Consider the following 21,837-nt stretch of genomic DNA (forward strand, 5'->3'; position numbering starts at 1 on the left):
AGTTTAAATTCCAAGGGTCAGACTTTCGTAAAGCCTGGACGCAGATTTCATGAGGTTGTTATCAACATGAGCACTACGGAGGATATATTCCTGCCCTTATAGTCCAGTCTAGATTTTTATTTCCCCTTTTAAACCTCGCTCTGGGAGGAATGCCACTTTGCCGCCCGATTTTGATGCACCAGTCGGTATGAGAAAGGAGGAGGTTCTATTGAGATTATTGTCTCGCGTTGGATTCTACAGCTTATTGTTGCTCAATCGGCGACTATCTCCAAGTTGCTGTCAACCTGCACTCATTACGTATACCTTACTACCCGCTCAATCCCTCCGTGTTACCTTGACAGGTTGCGCTCCAACGCTATCATATGTAACCCTCTTTTTGAGTGCACTCAATTCACTCTCTGAATTCTCTTTCCTTACATCACTGGAATGGGGCAGAACTTACACATATATATCAAGGAAAGCACGCGCCGATCTCCGAGAAGACTAGCACACATCCGGCATTACGAGTAACTTGCTCTGTCCTGTGGGTGATTTATACAATCGATCAAATCTAGCAACAACAAGTCTTCTTCTTCACAGGCATACTGCACAAGTTGACACAGACATCCACACTTCGAACCAACGAAGGGTCAACTAAAATCATTGCAGAATGAAGGTTCTCATTTTATTATATCTTTTCCTTCCTCTGACATTTGCAATTCAATACATCGTCACCGATTCCAGTCTCGAGAACCTGACCATCAGCAAAGCCGAACTGAAGGCACTCGCCAACGACCTCGCCCGGGTGAACTCAAACAGCGCTTCACGTGCAGTGGGCAAGCGAGCCCAAATTCCCACCATCAAATGCAATATCGCATACGGTCTCGCTCTTGGTAAGATCACTGGGAAAGTTGGAGCTAGAATTGAGTCCCGGCCTGGGTGAACAATCTGAAAATAAAAAGCTAAGGGTGCACGCCGATGGCTGTGTTTTTAGGACCTCCGCCGCTGTACTTGTTGACTCTCACCTCGCTTCAACTATCGAAGTGTAAATTCAAGCCGAGATGAGTCGAGGTCGTCTATTGGTGATGCAAAGTGTCGTCTCTGGACTGCAATATCTTGGGTAAAGTTGGCGATGATTGACAGAAATTATTGTTTTGGAGATTTGGAAGGTATGCATGCATTGAAGGCCTGAGCTGATGCCTTAGGACACATCGATGAACTTGAATCTACTTAAATCAAATCCAAGTACACGGCCGGAAGATTATTGCAGAGCTTGAACCTGCCGCATAGTAGTGTATAAAAAGGTGTCTCTGTAAATTTGAGCCTTGTGGGTTTGACATTTGAGGTCCAAGATCGTGAGCTGGAGTATTAGTCAGTCGGCTTGACGAAATTCCAGGCCCTAAATGCCTGACTACTTACAGAGAATTTTCATCATAAATCTCCAAGACAGGTTCGCAATCTCAAAAGGCTGTCTCCTGGCTACTATGTACGTAATTACTAGATCAACTCGAAGCTGAATCACATTCGAGCGTATCTCGTAAGGAAATTTCACCTCGAGGTCGGATCTTCTCTCTCGATCAGGCCTAGTATGAGGAGACCCCCGACTAATTCCGCCGTTTCCTGCCGGGCATCTATTCCGGAGCGTAGTTGTAGCAGTATATGTATGAGCTTCTAATATTTGATAATGTCGATATCGATTGGCCAATCGATAAAGAATTCTTCAAACACTTTCTCTATTGAGTGACACTCCATCAGAACTCTTATATAGTATAGTAGGAGTCTTATTGCTTGAATTCATTGACATTAGATTGAGCGAGATCCTGACCCACTATACATGTTTGACATATGCTCCTCTTTTGTCCAAAGAGCTTGTTAACCGCTTCAATTTCCCGCCATGTCGTAAATGGCTAGATACACAGGCCCAGACTAGTTAAATCTTTAGAAAGTCTCTGAGATATTGCATATCCCAGGTTATTTGCATGTCAACATAGGAGGACCACGACTATTTTGTAATCTACGACATAGATCACAGCAAGTCTGAAATTGGAAAACGGGTTAAATTTTCAGTCATGGTCAATAGCAATAGGGCGTCATAGTCATCAGCGCTAGAGGCGAGAGAACTGATTCAGCTCTAGCCCCTTAAGAGAGTCCTCCACAGTCCTGAAAATTTGCGCAAAGCCGGCATCGCCACAGCTATGCTCGTAGCTCGAATACCTGGAGGGTGAATCGTACCAATCTGGTGATTTGAACGCTTTAATCTTGCGCGCGAAGAACTAGTAACTCCAGTTTGAAAAAGGGCGCTCAGGGTTTGACTTGAGGAGATCTTTTGACAGAATAGCCAAAGCACCATACATGATTGAGCGACACTCAAAGCTGCAACCTCGGACGTTGAGTAGATATTCCTCGCGTGTTTTACTAAGAAATTCCATCACATTTTCGATTGCCAGTTCTCGACGTTCATTCATCAGAGCTATAATGTTGTCAGTTTTGAAAGATTTAGAACAGTGCAGTTGCTCTCACCTGTAATATCTTCTGGAATCGGAAGTTCTAGAGTATCAATACAACCATAGCTCTGCGACATAGCAATAGATGTAGATGATTGAAACTCTTCAGGAAGTCGGAAAAACCAAGATATCCATAACCATAGAACTAAGTCTCTCGAAGTTGCCGACGGGATCTTCTCGTCCATCTTTTCGATCCACACCTCTGCCAGAAGATCCAACACCTCCCGGCATTCATAATAGTCTGCAATGACAGCAACTTTTGCAAGCATCTCCAGTGGCAGTTTTCGAGGTATGTCGCGGTATTTTCCATGGATAGCCCGCAGTAATATCATGAGCGCTTCAATATCCCAGCCGTCGGCGATGATCTCCACCGAGCCCTTCTGGAAGTAAGTAACGCTTTCTTTCCAGCCTCCAGTAAGTAGTCTTTTGAAAAAAGGCGAGGCAAGCATCAGATGCTTTGCGGAAACCTGAATACGCGAGCAATTCTGGTCTATGTCGCATTCGGTAAGAGGCTCTTCAGCGATCGGACCCCCAACAGTGGACTCTTCAGCATCGGCAGTACACTCTTCGGCAACGAAAGCCATGACGGTAGACTCTTCACCATTGGCAGCGGACTCTTCAGTCATGGGAGCCTCAACAGTAGACTCATCAGCATCGACAGGCCACTCTTCGGCAACGACAGGGCACCCTTCAGCCATGGGAGCCCCAACAGCGGACTCTTCAGCTGAACATTCTCTTTTATATTTCTTCGCCTTTTTCTTTTTATCTTTCTTTCGGCTTTTCATTTTATCACTCTGCTCTGTCCGCTCGTAATTGAGTTCTGATATCGTAGTCAACCCGTCGGAGCTTGCGAGGTTGTCAAATGATAGTTGAGGCGATCCAACACATTGATGGGTGTATGCATCTTCCTCCAGTTGAGCAAAGGGACTGTTTGCATTGCGCAAGATGATGATGACTTCACCATCTGGATCTATAGTATGAGTTGCCGACTGCATCTTCGTGTGTAGATTGGCTTGATATTTGGGCTTGTACGTGAGGTTGACAGAACGGTAAGGGGTGGTTGCAAAACGATGAGCGGTAATCAAGTTTGGATGGAGGTCAAATGCCAGCTGATCGGGCACCGTTAGGCACTGATTGCGGAGTGTACTAATGTAGTAGGTAGTATACATGTAACCAGGATTTTGATAGGCAGGAGGTACTGACTAGTTGGTCGATAACAAAATCCTTCCACCGCTTTCTCTGTTGTAGAACACCTCATCGAGATTCTGAATTCCTCGATTTTAAGGCTCGCAACCACGTTTCGTACCAACACTTGAATGGTTAAATCCCTTTTGAATAACTTCTTCTAGTGAGATTTCAGCCTATTTCCCAAGATGCAGACCTCCTTTGTACCCTGAAATGGGGTCTGCGGGAGTGTCTCTCCTGCTTTATGACTGATCAGTTCAAGCATTCAGGTTTAGATTTCAAGACAGACTCTGTATAGCTTGAAAAGAGGATTACTAAGATATTAATCCTTGACTCATCTTGTAGCTAACTACCTATCCTTGCACTTTTTGCTACCCAGTGTTTAGCCGTGGGAGCAGCACGCTTGTGTTGATTGGGAGGTTTGGATTTTTCCATGATATTTCTTCTCCACTTTGATTTGAGTTTGACGTGGACGTAGTTGCCAGGAGGCTAGAGATACTTGACAGGGCTGTCTCATGCCTTCATGCATACGCTGTATCTGATTTTGATGATTGATTTCTGGTTTTTCCCTGATTGCTGGGTGGATCGACAATGGTGGATGACCATCTCGTTATGTGTAACATCTGCGTTCCTCGGTTTTTGGCATTTTCGTCAGTGTCAGATACTCTGACGAGACCTCCTTAAAAAGATCGAGCAAGTCGCTCAGAGCTAGGCAGCCAACCTTTTGTCTGGATAAGTCTCCACTATTAATTCCGACAGGATGACAGCACTGCCGAGACGCCAAGTCTTTCTGGTCAGCCACACGCACCTTGTTTAGCGACTCCGCATCAACCGTATCCACCCAATCTCTCTTCCACCGTACTGCTTTTGTGGGATAGCAGAAAGCGGGAAAGCATCCTCAGAACCGAAAAATACCCTACCATAAGATTATAATAATAGCAGAAACATTAATCCCTCCGTAAACCACGCATTTCCTAGGAATGTCGCAAAACTTGGCGCTTGTGATAGGATGCGAGGCGCATTCTGCCAGGTAAGCGGTCACCTACTACCTTATTGACTGGCCCCACATTTCCCTCCATCTTTGCCGCACTATGCTGTATGATGCCTTCTTCGTCTTCTTCTTCTTCTTCATCATCATCATCATTGTCGCAGGTTATACTCTTGCATCCATCAACATTGTATTGTTACCCCATTGCCCATCCATACTCTACTATTACGCATGCATTGATTTCATCATCTACTCATAACTCATCTTGGCTGCGTCCGATGAGAGTTGTCCATTTCATTGCTCAATAGCCATACTGCCGTCTTCCTGCAGCTGGAGGCCACAAAGCCCCGAGAAATTACTGGATCCCCTCATTTAACTATGACTACGACTACGTGCGGCCCGAGGGCGATGGACGATAGGGGTACGGGAGTTGCGTGAGTGTATGGGTATGTGAAGACGCTTGAGAGACGTTGCCTCGCTTGACTACGACTACGACTACGTGCGGCCCTAGTTCGTGCCGGGGACCCAGAGGCGATGGACGGTAGGGGCACGGGAGCTGCGTTAGTGCATGAGTGTGTGAGGGTGTCTGGAAGACGCCATTTCAGGATACGATGCTGTTGCAGGAGTTACTGCCGACCTGATTGAACACTGGACTTTTGGCTAGAACCCAGCACGAGATGGGATGCATGCCGATGAACAACTGTCTTGATGGACTTGACGATTTGATGAATATTCTACTTTGTTGTGAGTCTTCTAACCTATTTTTTGTCGATCGAGGCCCTTAGAAGACACTAATGGGGTTTTGCTCGACAAGTTTACAGTCTTTCCCATCTTTGGATCTCTAGAAACAACTCATTGGAGGCGGTTTTTGTTGGATTGGAGGGAACATGGCTTGAGCACTCTTATTTACATCATTCTCTCTTCATCTTATGAGGATGTCTCTTTACTGTCCATGTTTTAGCCCTGTTTTCGAATTCACTGAATATCTCATGTTTTATTCAACCCACGAGCAACATCTCTTGCTCAATTTGGCAATCTAGGGCATGGTTTGACAATGTGATTGTGTAAAACATGGGACTGGGTAAACCTCGTGACCGCGTCTCGCGGAACCTGCGGATGTGGAGGGTGAACACACACACACTGAGATCCACTTGATTAACTTTGGGTGGAGTAGACGCCCGATCACCGAGTCCCATCTCGATCACTCCTGTGTGAGATGTGTGGCTGTGTCTTTTATTTCTTTATGTTCGGAACCGACCGCGGCGACAATCGAGTTTGAATACAACATGCAGTGGTCGAATGGATACACGATCGAGTGATGTGTGATAATGAAGATTGTGTCTGGTATTTTGCTCCTTGGACGAATTGCAAGGTGAAGGGAATGAAATTGCAACAATGTGCGATGAAAGTACACACGCCGTCATAATGCGTATGAAGCGAAGTGGTCTTCGTCATTCCTCGTGGGTATTTCAAAATTTGGTATTTACAAGCGTCTCATGTACTGTACTCCAAATGCAAACAACCAGAACATCAACAACGGTAGCAGAGTGCTAGATTGCAGAGCCTGACTGCCAGAGGCCTGCACTCGCAACATGCTCATTTCCCGCTCAGTATACCGATCCTGACCATAGGTCGAATTGAGTGTGATGGCGGAGGAAATGCTTCCATCCTCCAGTCGAATCCAGGTGTCGAATTCCTTTTCCATATGCTTTTCGCGTAGAAGGATTTGTCTTCCACCGCGTGGGACATCTCCATAGCCACCATAGCCCGTACGGCGGCCGTAGCACATGTTCAGTCCATTGCCGGTGAGGTTTTGGTCCTTGATGCCGTTGTTCCATTTGAAACACCTGGAGACAAGATGAGCCGGGATTCTCGAATAAACGTCTGCGCTGGTGGCTTCTGCTTACCAGTCATTCAGATGATCATGGCCACTAAAGGTGGCCATGAGCCCGGGAGTTTCGAGCAATGCCTGCATGAAGCGGGTGTCCTGGCCGGCGTATTCAGTTGCACCCCCGCCTTGAGGCACCACACTCTCGCCGTTGATGCCGGGAGCTGTTCGGTTGTCGTAGTAATCATCCTGGTACTTGGCCATGGCGTGCGCGGGAATATGGTAGAATGCTAGGGAGGGGATAATTTTGCCATATTCCTCGGTCAAGTTGTTGTTTTTCTCTTGGAACCATTTCACCACCTTTGCAAGAAAAATGTCAGAGACTCTCAACTCTGATCCAGTATGACTTGGGGCTGAAAGAAAGACCGTCACATGTTTCATACCTCGGCATCCACCCAATCGCCTCGTCTGCCCGAAGGGTCATCTTGTCCCCGATTTGTCGGGTAGTTACCACCGCGAGAATCAAAGAACCAGAGAAGAAGAGCAGGGGTGTCCTCGGAGCCCCCTCGCGTATACACCGGCAGATAGTAGTTTGTGACTCCTGCGGTCGGCGATGAGATCATGCTCCTCGTCAGACTCTTCTCATATGTCTTCTCGTGATCATATATATCCTGTTGGGGGTCCAGGTTGCCGTCGCTGTCGTGATTGCCGTACGTGGATGCCCACGGTATCTCGGCCTGTTTGAGTGGCTTCAACACTTGCTGAATGAATTGATCCGAGTTGTTACTCCTCGTTGCCTCGCCCGAGATCAAGTCCCCATTCACGACGATGAGCTGGGGATCTTCCATCCCAATGAGCTTGGTCATGACATCCTGGGTCTTGACATCGTTGTTGGCATCTAGATCAAAAACCAACATCAGCATCCGTGCACCGCGTACAACGGGACCATCTATCAGCCTGCACCGCACCGCACACTGACCCTCTGCAAAGTGCAGGTCGTTAAAGACCGAGATATGAAAAGTGCCATTCTTCGTAAACTGGAGCTTTGGGCTGCTGTCTGACCGACTCCCCGAGGCCAGCCCCATGATTTTCTGGATCGCTGCGTGATAAGACATCGTGGGATGCCAGGGATCGTTGCCGCTTTTATTTTGTCGTATGAATGTGGTATCGTGGTATCAATAATGTGGATATTCAGACCGAGTATTGTTCGCCTGGTCTTCGCGTCATGAGAGCTTCAGAAGCCTTGCATTCTCTGGGCAAGTTCCTGGGGGACCCAGGGCACCCGTGGGGATTGACGTAAGCCATCGCCGGAATCGGCCGCAGTTCCAGATCGCCCAGACCCGCGAGCGGGGCAATCAGCGTGGGCGATAACGGCGATAAGAGCTGGACGGTCGCGGTACCCTCGGACGGTGGAGACTGGATCTCGTGGAGAGTACGGTAGCAGACTGATCCTCCAGTCATCCTGTGGGGCATCGGTGGATCGGAGGTGAAGATTTCTCGAATTGAACCTGGAAGTTTATCGTGTGCCTGGGATCTGCTGGTGCGACAGTACTCTTTGACCTGATTTGACTTGGTTTGTTCGAAATAGATCAACCGCTTTCAGTCGTGGTACAACGTACCTGGCTGACCGTCCAATGGACAGACCCGCTCTTGCAGACTGGACTGGATCCATCCATGGAGTCCATCGGAGGTGCTGTGTCAGCAGGCCGCATTTTGCCAAGCCCAACTTCAGTCTTCCAGTCGATTTGCTCGTCTTCACTGCTCCGAGCTCACCTCACTGAATACACAACCAGCTACCTGCAACACCATACGGAAAAGATTCCTGATTGAATATGATTCGATTCTGAGATGTATGGTCATGTACTCCTCTTTCATGTCCTTTCCTACAGAGTTCTCCGACCAAACATTACGACATCCCCTTGCCCCCAGCCTGGAGGATGTCCGCGTACTTGATTTTGTGGCTGTGTTCTCGGCTTCTTGGCATCCCTTGCTCTACGTAGGCCTTCATGCTCTGCCGCGCCTCCCTCAACCTCAGTCGCGCAAGAGACTTGATCTTGGCTTGATTCCGACGCTGCCGCAGGATCGATTTGCCAAGAATAAGATTGCTTGGACATGTGGTTCGATTACACTCCCCACTTCGCCGCTCGCGTGGATGCGCGCGGAGTCTCGGGCTCGGATAAGGTTTGATCGACAGCTATGATGAATCCGAGAAGACCGGAGAATCGACACTGAGCAGAATCAGCCACGCACATGCATCTGTATCGTTGTTTGCCCAGGCAAGGTTCCCGCTGGAGCGGTCAAGCGCCACGCACACATTGAAGACATGCGCAGTCGGGCAGGGTAAAGTGAAGGCGCTCCCAAATCTCCTGTAGCCTTCGCCGCCGCGTCTCGTCCTTGGCATCCAACAGCGTCATTCTTGATGTCCACAATGAATTTACTTTCTCGGCTTCTCCATCCATATGCTCTGCATATAGGTCAATGCCTTCCTGCTTGCTCAGACTGAGGCGGCCGATGTGTTGCGCAATCATCTCTAGAATCTGACCAACTTCACCGGGATTGAAGAGAGTTTGTCTCCGTAGGGTGTCCATGGCATCTTGAATCGTGTGGGTGATGATTTGGCACTTCAAAGGGAAACAGTAATTTGTATGTTCAGACTCCACCAGCAGTCGGAATCGGTCAAAGTCGACTTCGAGGCCATGTAGGAACCGGACGGCATCTTGAAGATCGGCGTCCACGTGTGAAAGCTTCCTGCCCCAGGCGAATAGGGCATTCACAAACTTCAGCCTTCTTTCTCCAAAGAAAGTGATTTTAGGATCCAATGCCATTCCTGCTGGAGGGCTTGGTAAGATTTCCATGGCCTGGAATGATCTCCCAGACTGGTCCGTGTTGAGACTTGGCAGACTGCACAGGCAGGCTGTTCTAACCCGGGGGTTTTTACTTGGTGGCCGCAGTGCAGGTTTTCTCCCATAGGATCTTAGTAATTAGATGAGTTCAAGGGGCCTGATAAATTCAACTTTCGGAATATTCGGTCACATCTGGCAGAACAATGAAGCAAGAGCCTTATCATTTAAGTAACCAAAAACCTCGGGCCTTGAACCTGACTGCTTCAATGACTCAACGAACAGTTCAAGTTCCACTTTCAACAAAGTCACTTGAACCAAGGGGACAAGGGATACAACGTGTCTTGAAGTCCTGCATGGTGAATCGTTAGAAGGTGACGGACCAACGAGGCTTAGGACTCACAATTATCAGTCGTACAATGCATACGATGCTTTGAACAATGAACTAGGATGTGTCAGCCTTCCAATATTCCAAATACCGTAGACAACATTTTTAAGAAATACCACATGGGTCACGAGTGAATCAATCTTCTTCTGGAATTTCCCTTAAATATAGTTCCAGTCTGATATTTGTGAAATGGAAGCAGAATCGCTTTGAAAGGATTCCTACCTAATGACGCGTAAGCCAAGCCTAACTAAGTACAACTTCTTATATTAGGGGAAAGATAATAGGTCACCTCGGTAAGATTGATTGATTCTTTGAAACTGTTTCCATCCGATCAGGCATAACTCACTGTAGAAACAGGACAAAGCTCTATTGTCTAGAATATTTCCTTGATCACATTCATAGCGCAAAAACCAAGTCACGGAAAGTGGTAAAGTACTCACGCAAACATCCTAGTCGTGTCTAAGCTGCAGAGGCATGTTTAACAATACTTGTACGATGTGATGAGCTCTTCATACATACATCTTAGAGGCGATGAAGGTGATTACAAGCGCAGAGACATGTACAGATGGGTTCGGGTTTATTTGTCAGTGCTCGCGCCCGGTCGCGTAGGTGGAAGAAGGTGGACGCTGCTTGGTACCTATGGTACGTTGTGACTGACGTGCCGCAAGAACATCCAGCTTGGAATCATTTCCTTCCTCTATGTCTCAGTACCAGGGTCTCGAAGTTGAACCCCTCCTCACATTGTCCTCTTTCTGGCTCAAGCTCCCAAGTCCACAGTTCATCTTGACTAGCCTTTGACGCCGCAGTGGGTCGTATTTAGGCGTCCCGCACGGCCCCAACCGGAAAGCCCCATTTTGGTGGGGAAGCTTGCCCAAAGAAGGCATCATGTGACTAGACTATGTAGATCATCAAGTGAGTCTGTGTGACCTAGGGGTGCTGAAAGATGGACTTATCCTCACAGCTTTCTTTAACGAGAGCCACAGCTTCCAATATCATTCCATGGGTGGACTCACAAATAATCACGTCACCGTGGGGATCGTGGGAGGAGGTGTGGCAGGTCTCGCCCTCGCCAGGATGCTTGAGCTATCGGGGATCTCGTATCGCCTATGGGAGGCTCATCGACGGTTCGCACCGCCCGCTGGTGCAAGTGTCGGAGTATTGCCCAACGGTCTACGGATCTTGGATCAACTGGGCATGATTGATTCCATCAACAAGTACAATGTCAAGCGCCAGGTGTGGGAACATCGCGATGCTGATGGGAGACTCCATGCGAGCTTCAATCCCGGTGCTGTGATGGAGGAAAAGTATGTTCTTTATTTTTTTTGTTTTTTATTTCAGTAATACTTGTATTTTTTCCCTCGATATTGACTATTTGAGGTTTCTAGGCTCGGATATGGTGGTGTATTGATGGAGAGGCACCGATTACTCCAGATCATGCACGAAAGTATCCAGGACAAGACCAAGCTTTGCTCTTCAAAAAGAGTATCATCTGTCTCACAGACAGAAAGCGAGGCAAAGATTATCGCCGAGGATGGAAGTCAACTCACCTGCGACATTCTTGCTGGCGCAGATGGCGTCAGATCGGTTGTTCGCCGGGAAATGGAGAAAGACTCGCCAAAGTCGATCAACCCCGAATCCCGTAAGTCAGGCTCAGACTGGTCTCAGGAATGGCTTTGTTCTCAATGGCCCATCGACTGCTAATGGAGATGAACGATTGTAGGATTTGAGCCTCGTTTTGTTTGTGTTTGGGGTATCTCCGACCCGGTTACCACCATTGGATCAGGTCGTTCTTTCACCATTTATCGGCCGGAGGTGTCATTGCTTGTATTCAGTGGCCACGGCGGGGTTACGTCCTGGTTTGTCACGCGGGAGCTTAAACCTGGTGAAGCTTACCAGCGATACTCGGAGCAAGAAAGTGAAGCACTTTGTCAGCAGGTTGCCGGTCTCACCGTCACGGATGGGACAATCTTTGACGAGATTTTTAAAAAGCGACGGTTTACTATCATGACAGCTTTGGAAGAGGGTGTTGCGGAGCGATTCTTTTCCGGTCGGCTCGTTTTGCTAGGAGACTCGGCACACAAGGTGAGTTTTTGCATGATTTCAATTGTCGGTTGAGCCAGAGCTTCACGCTAATGAATGTTTTTGTATTAGATGGTCCCTCACGGGGCAATGGGCGCGAACCAGGCTCTCGAGTCCGCAGCAGCACTGATCAATCTTTTGCGGCCACTCGTGTCGCAAGAAAACGATGGTCCAACGCGAGGAGGCCTGTCACTGCCACAAGTGGAAAGTCTTTTGAATCAATACGATCAGCGGCGTCGGGGTCGAGCAACGGCTGTGCTTCGAGCGTCTGGTCACGGTTGTCGTGCACATCTAAAGATAGGACTTGAAAGTGAGCTCTATTGGTCCAACTTACATAATATGACGAGCTCGGAGGGAATCGCGAAGATGCTCGCTTCAATGTGTAGCGCTGAGAGGCTCAATGATTGGCACTTGGGAAGTCCAAATGTCGAGACGTATACGTCCTTTGCGCGGACTCAATGAAAAGCACGGCCTATTCAGGGTATCTTTCAATTTTCCTGGAGAAAACTAACCGAGGACCGAATTTTTCAACGTGACTCTCGTTGGTGTTCTGACTGGCCATGCGGAACGACCTTGTCCTTAATTCTCGTGAAGCTCTGACGGAGACGCTGACTAGAGCTTGGTGCCAGCGACAGACCCGGAACCTAATTTTAGAGCTCGCGGTCAGGTGCATCAAGTTCGAATCAGGCGCCCGGAGACAACTGTCTTTGAGTGTTGGCCGTGGAAGATTTTGTTGGAAGAAATGCCTCGGCGGCCTCACCCCCGCTCTGTGATGATCATCGCATTGACAACACAAGCAAACAAGTAAGTGAACTTGCCCCCAGGCTGCGTTTAATTTGCCTGTTTACTCGTACCCACGGAGAAAAAGACCTTGGCGGCTCAAGACGCCGAGAGAGAGGGTTCGTTTTCCCCGTAATCGCCTCGAAACGAGTTCCACCAGTCACCTGCCCCACGTGGAGCCATCCCCTGGACTGACTCGCGAACCCGACTTATGAGGCTTGTCTAAGCCACTCGTTTACACTTACATTTGAACGGTCATTTGATGATATTCATCTTCGTGCAGCACTTAGCGCTCCTGAGAGTGCACAGACTTCTTCATACTAAAGCTCAACAGTCATGCCGCCGGACATCTCCCCAATTTGCGGCTCAAATGACGCGCCATTGAAGTGGACGCATCGCGTGCGGATAGAAATCACCCATAGTCAGCACCGTCCACGATGAACACTTTGAGCACTCTTTTCGTCTCCCAGCACGTCTAAGAGCATGTTGCCATCTGAAACTTCCATCGCTGAATTCCTATCTTTTGCACCCGCGGCAAATGCGGAAACAGCCGTCGTGTTTCTCCAGGTATTGATCTACTAATCTGTGGGACTGCTGGTGTCTTTTGATCGCATGTTCGCTCACGCCCGTTCTTCATCAAGCAATGCGATACGATCAACGAGGCCGTGGATCAATATTATCACAACCCACACAAATATGTTGGCCCATCCCGGCCATCAGTTTCCCCCACCATAAGCCTGGGCGGGCCTACGAGTCCGAGGTTCACGGCAATAACAAGCTGCTCAGAGCAGTCGACGATCGACCCAGTCGAACATCGTAACTTGTCATCGGCCCACTGTTCCTCCAGCCTTTCAAGGTCCCAGCGTGATTCGTCGTTGGTACCAGATAACTTGCATACAAATGCACTCATCGAGGCCACAAAGAAAAGGGCGGTCGATGAGCAGCAGGTGCAAAATATGCGACTGGCAGTCCAGACGAGGTTCCGCGTCTACAACTCAGAGATCGAGCCGGAGCGGGAATGTGAATATCCCTGCAATTGTCCGATCCACAAATATGTGCAGAAAAAGGCAGAACGACTACCAATCCAAGAGCAGTGGGCTAGAGCGGTCATGTATCCGGGCGAGAAACATTATTATGGTTACGTTTGGGGGGCCCGTTTCTTCAATCACAACCCCTACCAGGGGAAGGTGATTTCGCCTTATGGATACGTGAGCTCACGATACCTTGCCATGCCCAGGCCCGATCCCACCTTTCACGCCAAATCTCTTCATCAAGCTATTGAAGTGAATGAAGACTTGAATTCCAAGGCACAGCTAGCCGTTGATGCACTGGAGCCATCCTTTTGCATTTGGGATGTGGATCAGCTTGAAAAATCAATTTCAGCTCTGGGAATCAGCTCGGCAACCAGTCAACTTCAAAGCAGCGGAAAGCTGAGGAGGCCGAGCTTGAAAAAAGCCCTTTCGATCAAGTCTTCCGAGGAGAGAGTTGCTTCCAAAACATTGAAATTGTTTGCTGGTGCACGTGAGCTTCGCGATAGCATCGTGAAAGAGGAAAGTGGGAGGTGGCCATGTGATGAGGACAAAAGTGTTGTCTACAGATATCAGGACAACATGCGATTGACCCGGGCAATGACTGACATGCGCAATCAGAAGCCCTTGCAATATCTCCACCTCCTCAGAGCGGGCTATTTTGAGCCAATTCCTCTCGCCTGGGCAAAAGATCTTTCCAGCCCACTGAGATTTACCATTGATGCAGCCGCAGGATGGAGGGGCATTACGCCGACGTGGAGAGGATTTCAGACAACTGGGGAAGAGCGTTTACAATGGGTCGTGAATCATCGGTCAGGCAATACTCGCGGAAGAGAGAGGCCCAATTTTTTCACTGCTTTGAATCAAGCACGAACCAGAATGGCACAGTCGGTTCCGTGTCCCTCGATCTATCGTTCTCCTTACGACACATGCTTCCTGAAAACAACAGCTACCGAATATTCGAAGCAAATAATTAAAGTTCAAGATTATGCCTTCAACGAGCCTTCTGAGCCCACCGATGAGACAATGATCTTGCTGGATGTTTCGGGCTCAATGGATCGTCCGCCCCGACGTTCGATTTATGATCAGTATTTGCTCACTGAATTTGTCGGCTCAAGTCATCCAAGAAACAAAGGTAAATACAGCTAAAAATTCTCCTGGGGTTGCCTGCATGGTCACTTATTCGGTAATAGATGTTGCACAATCTATCATTCGCCGATTCACCCAAGCACTGGCAAATCACGACCAGAACAGATCTGGCTACGAACTCACTACATTCTCCAGCAAAGCCGAAAACATTGGTCATCTGAATTATTTCAATTTTGAAGATAGATGGCTGAACATCAAATTCGGCGGCCGCGCTCGAGTCATGATAGGATGGCAGAGTCTGAAAGAAAGATTCTTCCAGAAACACGCCAGCACGGCGATCTTCCACCCCATCTACGGCTGGCAAGCTGGGCCGCAAACCCCAAAGCTCCGTACTCTACTGGTTTTCGACGGCGAAGTCCAGGATATCGACGACTTTGAACTTGATCTTCTGAGCTCACCTTGGGCTCACGTTACAATTCTTCTGATTGGAGCCGACGAATGCCCACGTCATCATCAAAATGCCAACAGGCTCCAAAGTATCAGTGACCCTAACCCACGAGTTTCATTCGTTGATGCGCAAGGCAACGTACCCGAGAGATTCATCGTGCATGAATTACTCAAGCGCCACCTTGGACGTCCCATTTGCATGGGTGAGTTTGAGCAGCTGGAACTTGTGCCTGGTCAGCTGCGTCCATTTGAGCTTCCAGCCAGAGAGCCACCGCCTCCTCATCTGCCCGAGCTTGAACAACCGGGTCCACCACCGCCTGTTGAGCTTGCGAGTCGAGAGATATTGTGGCAACCGGAACTTGAAGGAGACCATCCGCCACCTTACTCGGTCGCGGTGGGTGATGCGTAATATTGAAACTGCCCTCGAGTGAGGGAGAGGTCATTGGCTGGATTTTTTAAGTCCTGTGAATAGATTGGCATGATCCTGGCTTTTGTTAAGGACGTAATCAAGGGCGTACAGCGGGGTATTGTTTTTTTTTCTCTCTTTCTTAGCCCGAATTCTTCGGAAGCGTTCAGGGCTGTTTCACCTTGTGTGTTTTGAATTATGCATGACAGAGCGGAATTCTGAGGACTCCGATTTGAAGCTCAATCCCTTTTGACGCTACCCTTGTATCGATGTGGATAGTTACGGGTGTTTGGTCTCACAAGTAAATGGAGTTTGAGTTTCAGCTTAAATATGTACATGCAGACTCGATGCCTGAACGAATTCACCCCGTCATCAATCAGGTTCAGGTCTAACTCATTTTCTCGTTGGACAATACAACCAGACTATCAAGAAACGCCCCGTCATCATCATCAAGTCATCACGGGGTTCCGCCCTGTTCTCCCTTCTCTCATCACCAAAATACACCTCTCATTCTGTAAGAGAACCAAGAAAAAAAAGCTTAATGAGCGTGTCTGGCCGACCCACAGCAGGACTCTCCCATAGCATCACGAGCCAGCTGAGCCCGGCTTACACCACGAGGCTCGGGCAACAAATCACGACCCATCAAATCCGGACCATCGTTGGCGCCCTTTGCAACGTAACCCTCCAGATCGCGCTTCGCGATCTCATTGCTATAGATCATGTTGAGCCAGTTGGCCAATCGGTATCCACCCTTGGCAATCTGCAGCTCAATCGTTCCGATCGCGGAATTGTAGTACGTAGGGTAGAGGTCACCCGTCTGGAGAGCGGCCGCGCCGTTGGGCATGACGACCGAGCAGACATAGGCATTTGCGTCCGACGCCCAGCGAGTCGCCGAGGCAATGGGATCGGTCACCGTGTCGCCTTTGATCCAACTTGGTGCTTGGGACTGGTAACTGCCCGAATCAATCTCGCCGACCAGGCTGGTAGCCCAGGACTTGGCGTCGGCCAGCGTGCTACCGCCAATGAGCTTCTGGGGCATGTAGGTATCCCAGTCGGAGTGCAGGTTGTCGCTGTACCCGTCGAAAGTGACTTTGATTCCGTTGCCGCCGACTTGGTACGCCTCGTCGTGCAGAGGCTGGGTGATGTCTCCTAGGAAATGGACCAGGAACTTGAGGGCTTCGGCGACGTGAGCGTTGCTGAGACGGCTGTCCCCGACACGCTGGGTATAGTTGGCAATTGCGGAGATGGAGCAACCGGCGCTGCCACAATCGCGGGCGTAATCCACATTGCAGTTGGTGGGGGGACTATCCTCGGCGTCAATGAAATGGAGAGGTGCGGACCATTTGCCTGCGGTGGTGGTGCGGTAGGAGTCTGCCCAGGAGGCAATGCTTGCGAGGTATGAGCCAGAGGTGTCTCCAAGCACGCCTTGCGCCCTGTATAAAGATTCAGTCGAATGATTGACAAGTATGAAGGGTCCAAAGGTCACAGCCTGGGGGGGAATCCACGAGTGGCCAGGATCTTTCTTACCAGGACGCCGTGCTGGCAGAGAGATAGTTTTGAGCAACGTAGGCGACTGTTGCATGTCCCAGGGCTCCCCATGCGTTAACTCCACTCAGGGATCCCAGGGTGACGAGAGCGATCTTGGAAAGGCGAGCCATTTTTGGAACGAGGAGATTCAAACTTCTTCTTTGTGAGGAGAAGGCTTGAGAGGGAAAGTATGCGATTTCAAAAAGGAAAATGGGACTCGGTCGCTCAGAGCGCTGCCAAGCTGCGGGGATGGATCTGCTTTTATAGATGTCGAACCAAGTCGGTCGTTCGAAGAGGGCCTCCCTTCAGACCTAGTTACGTTTTTTTTATTTCTCTTGTTTCTTCAAACGGCAGCTTTCTCCCGGTCACGGCATAGCCTTGCACTTATCGTGGACAGCAAGCGAGCCAACACCGAGGCAAATAAGACTAGTCAGGCGGACGAGGCGGAGATAAGAGTCTCTAAGTGGTGGACAGGCCAAGAAGGCGACTGCGAGCCTGTCCAGTGATGGTGAGATTTTTGCTTCTTCAGCATTTTCTCCAGGTCACACCAGAGTGGTCCACCAGAAGAGATCGACACTGCGGGGGTGAAGAAGATGCGACGGACTCCCTTCGGGGCCAAAAAAAGAAAAAGAAAAAAAGGTTGGAGAACTCCACGTCTGCGGAGACGATTGCCGCTCGCGACACCATCGCCGAGCCCGCCTCAACCGTCCACACTCGTCTCGAGTCCTTCTGGTCCAGCTGCCAGAGCACATGTTGACCTGAGATTTCACCGAAATATAATTCCCTTTTTTTTTTGACTCATGCACCACACGTGGGCTGAACATAGGACCTTGGTGGAATGCTAAGCATTTAGTTAAGCTCGTCAGCGCAGAGACCGTGCACGCTTGCAGATTCGCGCGACCTGGCATCGTCATGAGCTGAGTTCGTGCCGTGCCACAAAAGCAAACCTGAAAAGGTGCACACAAGGTTGCACCGGCGGCGTGATTGTGCTTGAGTCTCGATACACAATAGACCCAGGCTGACCGTTCTCCTCCGTGTTCCAGCCCTGCAGTGTGGCTGTTCAACCGTCATAAGCGTCACCAACACTTGCAGTAGTCCGGACAGAGGGTGAAAGTCAATAAGATTTGTGCGTCGTGGATACGTCGCTCCTAGTCTTCACCCGAGTCTGAACAGCTGGAATGGTCTCGCGATTGGGTGCAGATTCATTCGCCAGTATCTCTAGCACTCATTCCGATTCTGCCAGATGTGGTAAGCTCGCTAGAATCTGAGAGTGAGAAAACACATGAGCAAGATCACGGCGTGGTGTGAGTAGACCAGAAAGACCGCAGAAAAACCTTATCCTGCCAAGAGAAACTGTCACCTTGGCATCTCATTGCTGGGCGAACATGGTATGAATTCAGGAAGGACATACTCATGGATTCAAGAACCACAGTTCTCAAAGACAGCCAAAATCAAAGAGGTCAAAGCATGATACCGCCCGAAAGCGAAACCAAAATCTCACTCTGTGAGTCTTGTATGCCACCCTGAGAGTTTGGAGGCCGAGAAGATTACTGATTCGAGATGAAGAGGTGGGGGAAGGATCAAACTCAGGGAGGTACCTAGTACACGCTCACAGCCAGCTTCATCCAAACTGTGGTTTGTACTCGTGACATGTCTTTCGCAACAACCCTCAGGTACTTTGCCGTATTTCTGCATCACGGGAGCCATCGACCCGATTTCTCGTCGCGTTGCCGTCGGAGCCCCGTGCAGATTGCCCACAAGGCGTATCCACGAAATGTGATTGGTCAAAATTGAATCGGATCCGGGCGATAGTGGAAAGGCCCAAGCTTGATTGGGTCATTAATGGGAATTTCTGGAAACTATTTTGGTGATCTCTCTGTGCAATGCTTTGGTCTGGTTGTGACTGGCAATTTGACCTCTGGGCCTGTCAATACGTAGGCCTCCCTATGCTTTGACGGAGATGCAACTTGGAAAAACTTGCAGTCCAGTGTAATTCGTCGTCGACCCACAACCTCAGGTTTCTTCCCTTGCGATTCCTCTCTGCTGACCATGAGCATGCAATCTTCTGTGAACAATCATAAAAATCAAGCAAGAAAAACCGATCGCCGGGGTTGAGACGAATTCTGGACAAGGGCCATTTCCAACATTTTGAACGCGCCGGGAAATCGAGATCTCATTCAGAGATGTCGCGAAAATCGTCGAGACGCGTCTCCCTGCGACGCCTCAAAGTGAGCGAAGCGACGTCCCTGAATCAGTGTAGCTGATTCCGGATGAACACCATGGAAGAAACGGATACAAGCACGGGGCGACGCTGAGAATTGAGCTCAAAATAGAATGGGGGAAAATTCTCTTTGTCTCTCAGTTTCGAGGCTTCTCGTTCTCCTCCATTCATCATCGCCCCGAGAATGAACGTGTAGTCATTTGATCCTGGAGAACAAAGAAATGACAATGATGAGTTCGGTCGAGACCCTCGCCGTGCATGCATCTTTATCGACGAAATAGAGGTAAGGATGGCGACGAACTTCACGGCTTAGCCTGATCACGTAGGCAGGCTCTTATCAAGACGATCAGATACAGTTGACGTGCCAGACCCTGGGAAACGCTCATGCGCATATTCGGATAATCAAAAAAATCTGCCCTGACGAAAATCTTTGCCTCTCGGTCGACAAGCTCCACGGGTAAAGACAGGATCCTCCTTTGATCTGTACGCACTCAAGATTAGATTGTTTTCAAGGAATAGAATGCCTAGTCTAAACAAGCTCGGCGTCGAAGTGTACGGCTCTTTGAGTTGTCTTTCCTGTTGGGGGACTCGGTGCTTTGAGGCGGCCTTTATTCCTCCAAATTATGAAACCAATCTCGCGTCGTCAACAAAGACGGGCCTTTGATTTCCATCATCCAAAGCAGTAAACATCGTGTTTTCTGCCAAATTAGATGTTTTTCGTCAAAGGTCACACGGGATGACCATGGCAAACATAGCTGAGAGCAATTTCGCTGCTCAAACCCTTGCCAGAGAGCGTATATAAAATCTGGTCAGTGTCAACAGGAAGAGATGGCAGAAAACCGCAAATCAGCTCCTCTTACCAGATCTGAAGTTTGAACGTCAACTCATCCCTCCCATACTTGGTCCGTCCGTGTACAAAAATGGAAGAACTCCCCAAAGCTGATACCCTGCTCTATGGCGAGCACCAACACCGCGGCATGCGTTTCCAACGGTGGATCGAAAATGCATCTCTGTCAAACTGCCCAATTCAACCCAGCGAGGTCACCTTGACTCAACTGCATGCCAACTGGTTGCCAGTCATCGTTGACCGCGCCCAGCCGGATGCAGTGAGCTTTGCCGATGGCCTCTATCACGCAAATCGACTACAAATTCACGGTCCGTGGGTCCACCATCGAATGACGAGCGGGATCAAGCCCGGACCTAGGGGAAGATTTTCAACCGAAGACATCAATGACTTTCAATCCTACATTGCACCAACCGCTCTCTTCTTGACGTGTGTTTTTCGAATGGATGGCCCTTATGTCTCTCAAATCGCTCAAGCCGTATACCAAAGTGAGTATTCCATGGGCACTCTCGAGCATATCTTCTTCACCGATGTGGTCAACCAAGATACAACTGATTTTCTGCAGGAAAGCGTTCTTCCCGACATGAACAATCCGAACAAAATTCCAACCACTCGTGAGACATACACCTTTGAACACGGTTCCCCCGAGCATCTCGCTTTGCTGGGCACCAGACTGGGCTCGGTCGTGGGGTACCTCATGCTGGGTGCATATCCTCGTGGCACGCGACGCGTTTCTCGAATCAGTATTCATCGCAACTATGGATTAAGTCTCGAGCTTCAGTTTCAAATTGAAGATATTCCACGCAATACGGCATCTTCGGGTGGTTTTTCTTCAAAAGCCGGGGATAAACGTCGCCACGTGGGTGGCGGAGATGGAACAGACGATGGTGCCGGTTCTTCGGGGAAGCGACGGAAGCCCAGTGGTGGGGATGACGATAATTATCAAGGACCTGCACGTCGAACGAGACAGCGGCTTGGACCACGGAAGATTTAGCCCACAGTTCGAAAAGCGCTTCTTGGGCGAAGACCGCGGGCGCCAGTGTGACAAGTTCAGTTGCCAACCGGATTTTCAGCAAGAGTTCTGGAGCCAGCACTTTTGGCATTTTGCAAAGGGGCATTTCGGTTGGTTCACTTTCAATTCCACAAGTGCATGATGCTCGATCATGCTTCGACATAGACCCCATTCTCACTTATTCGGTGGTGAAAATAAAGGATACCTTTCTGACCCCGGAGTTGGACAGATCGTCTCAACCTATCTTTCATTGGCCCATGTCCCCCTGTAATATTCACATTCATCATAAAGACTGAGTTAGCTGGTGTTCGTAGACAAGGGAAAGAAGAACCTGATCACAAACACGTACCCGAGAAATCAAAATTCAAGACTAATACATAGCAATGCCGAGGTGCCAAGAGAGACTGGACGATTAGTGTAGACTGACGGTGAGTCGAACTGAGTTTATTTACTTCTTCATCCCGCGATAATCTCCCTCTTTCGAGAACGGCACTACCTTGCCGTACATTCGATTGCTCCCCAAGAAACGATGCGCTCGAAGAACTCTCAATCATACTGTCCCAAACAACTCAAAGGCACGACACTGGCGGCGACAGAAATCACGGTACGTTAATTATATCGCCCTAATCGTCAAGCTTAAAACACAATGCGCCCGATTGGGCCTGTCAGGAATTTAATAGGGCCTTGGTTGA

General features: G+C 49.2%; 7 protein-coding genes across 7 annotated transcripts; 4 read left to right on the top strand and 3 right to left on the bottom strand.

Annotated features, from left to right (window-relative positions):
- Positions 1-649: 649 nt before the first annotated feature.
- Positions 650-922, top strand: POX_b02017 (uncharacterized protein; the record flags this gene model as incomplete). The annotated part of the gene is made up of 1 exon (XM_050110938.1): positions 650-922. One exon carries the CDS (start codon positions 650-652, stop codon positions 920-922), a length of 273 nt encoding a protein of 90 aa, XP_049971284.1.
- Positions 923-2,252: 1,330 nt separating this feature from the next.
- Positions 2,253-3,652, bottom strand: POX_b02018 (uncharacterized protein; the record flags this gene model as incomplete). Its single annotated transcript, XM_050110939.1, has 2 exons — positions 2,253-2,449; positions 2,500-3,652. 2 exons carry the CDS (start codon positions 3,650-3,652, stop codon positions 2,253-2,255), a joined length of 1,350 nt encoding a protein of 449 aa, XP_049971285.1.
- Positions 3,653-6,139: 2,487 nt separating this feature from the next.
- On the bottom strand, positions 6,140-9,309 carry POX_b02019 (uncharacterized protein; the record flags this gene model as incomplete). The annotated part of the gene is made up of 8 exons (XM_050110940.1): positions 6,140-6,503; positions 6,564-6,844; positions 6,928-7,382; positions 7,464-7,624; positions 7,758-8,044; positions 8,104-8,242; positions 8,612-8,712; positions 8,797-9,309. The coding sequence occupies 8 exons, from the start codon at positions 9,307-9,309 to the stop codon at positions 6,140-6,142; spliced, it is 2,301 nt and encodes a 766-aa protein (XP_049971286.1).
- Positions 9,310-10,711: 1,402 nt separating this feature from the next.
- On the top strand, positions 10,712-12,253 carry POX_b02021 (uncharacterized protein; the record flags this gene model as incomplete). The annotated part of the gene is made up of 4 exons (XM_050110941.1): positions 10,712-11,016; positions 11,098-11,351; positions 11,433-11,794; positions 11,864-12,253. The coding sequence occupies 4 exons, from the start codon at positions 10,712-10,714 to the stop codon at positions 12,251-12,253; spliced, it is 1,311 nt and encodes a 436-aa protein (XP_049971287.1).
- Positions 12,254-13,054: 801 nt separating this feature from the next.
- On the top strand, positions 13,055-15,544 carry POX_b02022 (uncharacterized protein; the record flags this gene model as incomplete). Its single annotated transcript, XM_050110942.1, has 3 exons — positions 13,055-13,138; positions 13,213-14,734; positions 14,793-15,544. 3 exons carry the CDS (start codon positions 13,055-13,057, stop codon positions 15,542-15,544), a joined length of 2,358 nt encoding a protein of 785 aa, XP_049971288.1.
- Positions 15,545-16,079: 535 nt separating this feature from the next.
- POX_b02023 (Nuclease PA3) lies at positions 16,080-17,199 on the bottom strand (the record flags this gene model as incomplete). The annotated part of the gene is made up of 2 exons (XM_050110943.1): positions 16,080-16,974; positions 17,069-17,199. 2 exons carry the CDS (start codon positions 17,197-17,199, stop codon positions 16,080-16,082), a joined length of 1,026 nt encoding a protein of 341 aa, XP_049971289.1.
- Positions 17,200-20,209: 3,010 nt separating this feature from the next.
- POX_b02024 (uncharacterized protein) lies at positions 20,210-21,127 on the top strand (the record flags this gene model as incomplete). Its single annotated transcript, XM_050110944.1, has 1 exon — positions 20,210-21,127. One exon carries the CDS (start codon positions 20,210-20,212, stop codon positions 21,125-21,127), a length of 918 nt encoding a protein of 305 aa, XP_049971290.1.
- Between the last annotated feature and the right edge of the window lie 710 nt (positions 21,128-21,837).

Source organism: Penicillium oxalicum, chromosome II (assembly GCF_001723175.1).
Source record: "Penicillium oxalicum strain HP7-1 chromosome II, whole genome shotgun sequence".
Taxonomy (NCBI): Eukaryota; Fungi; Ascomycota; class Eurotiomycetes; order Eurotiales; family Aspergillaceae; genus Penicillium; species Penicillium oxalicum.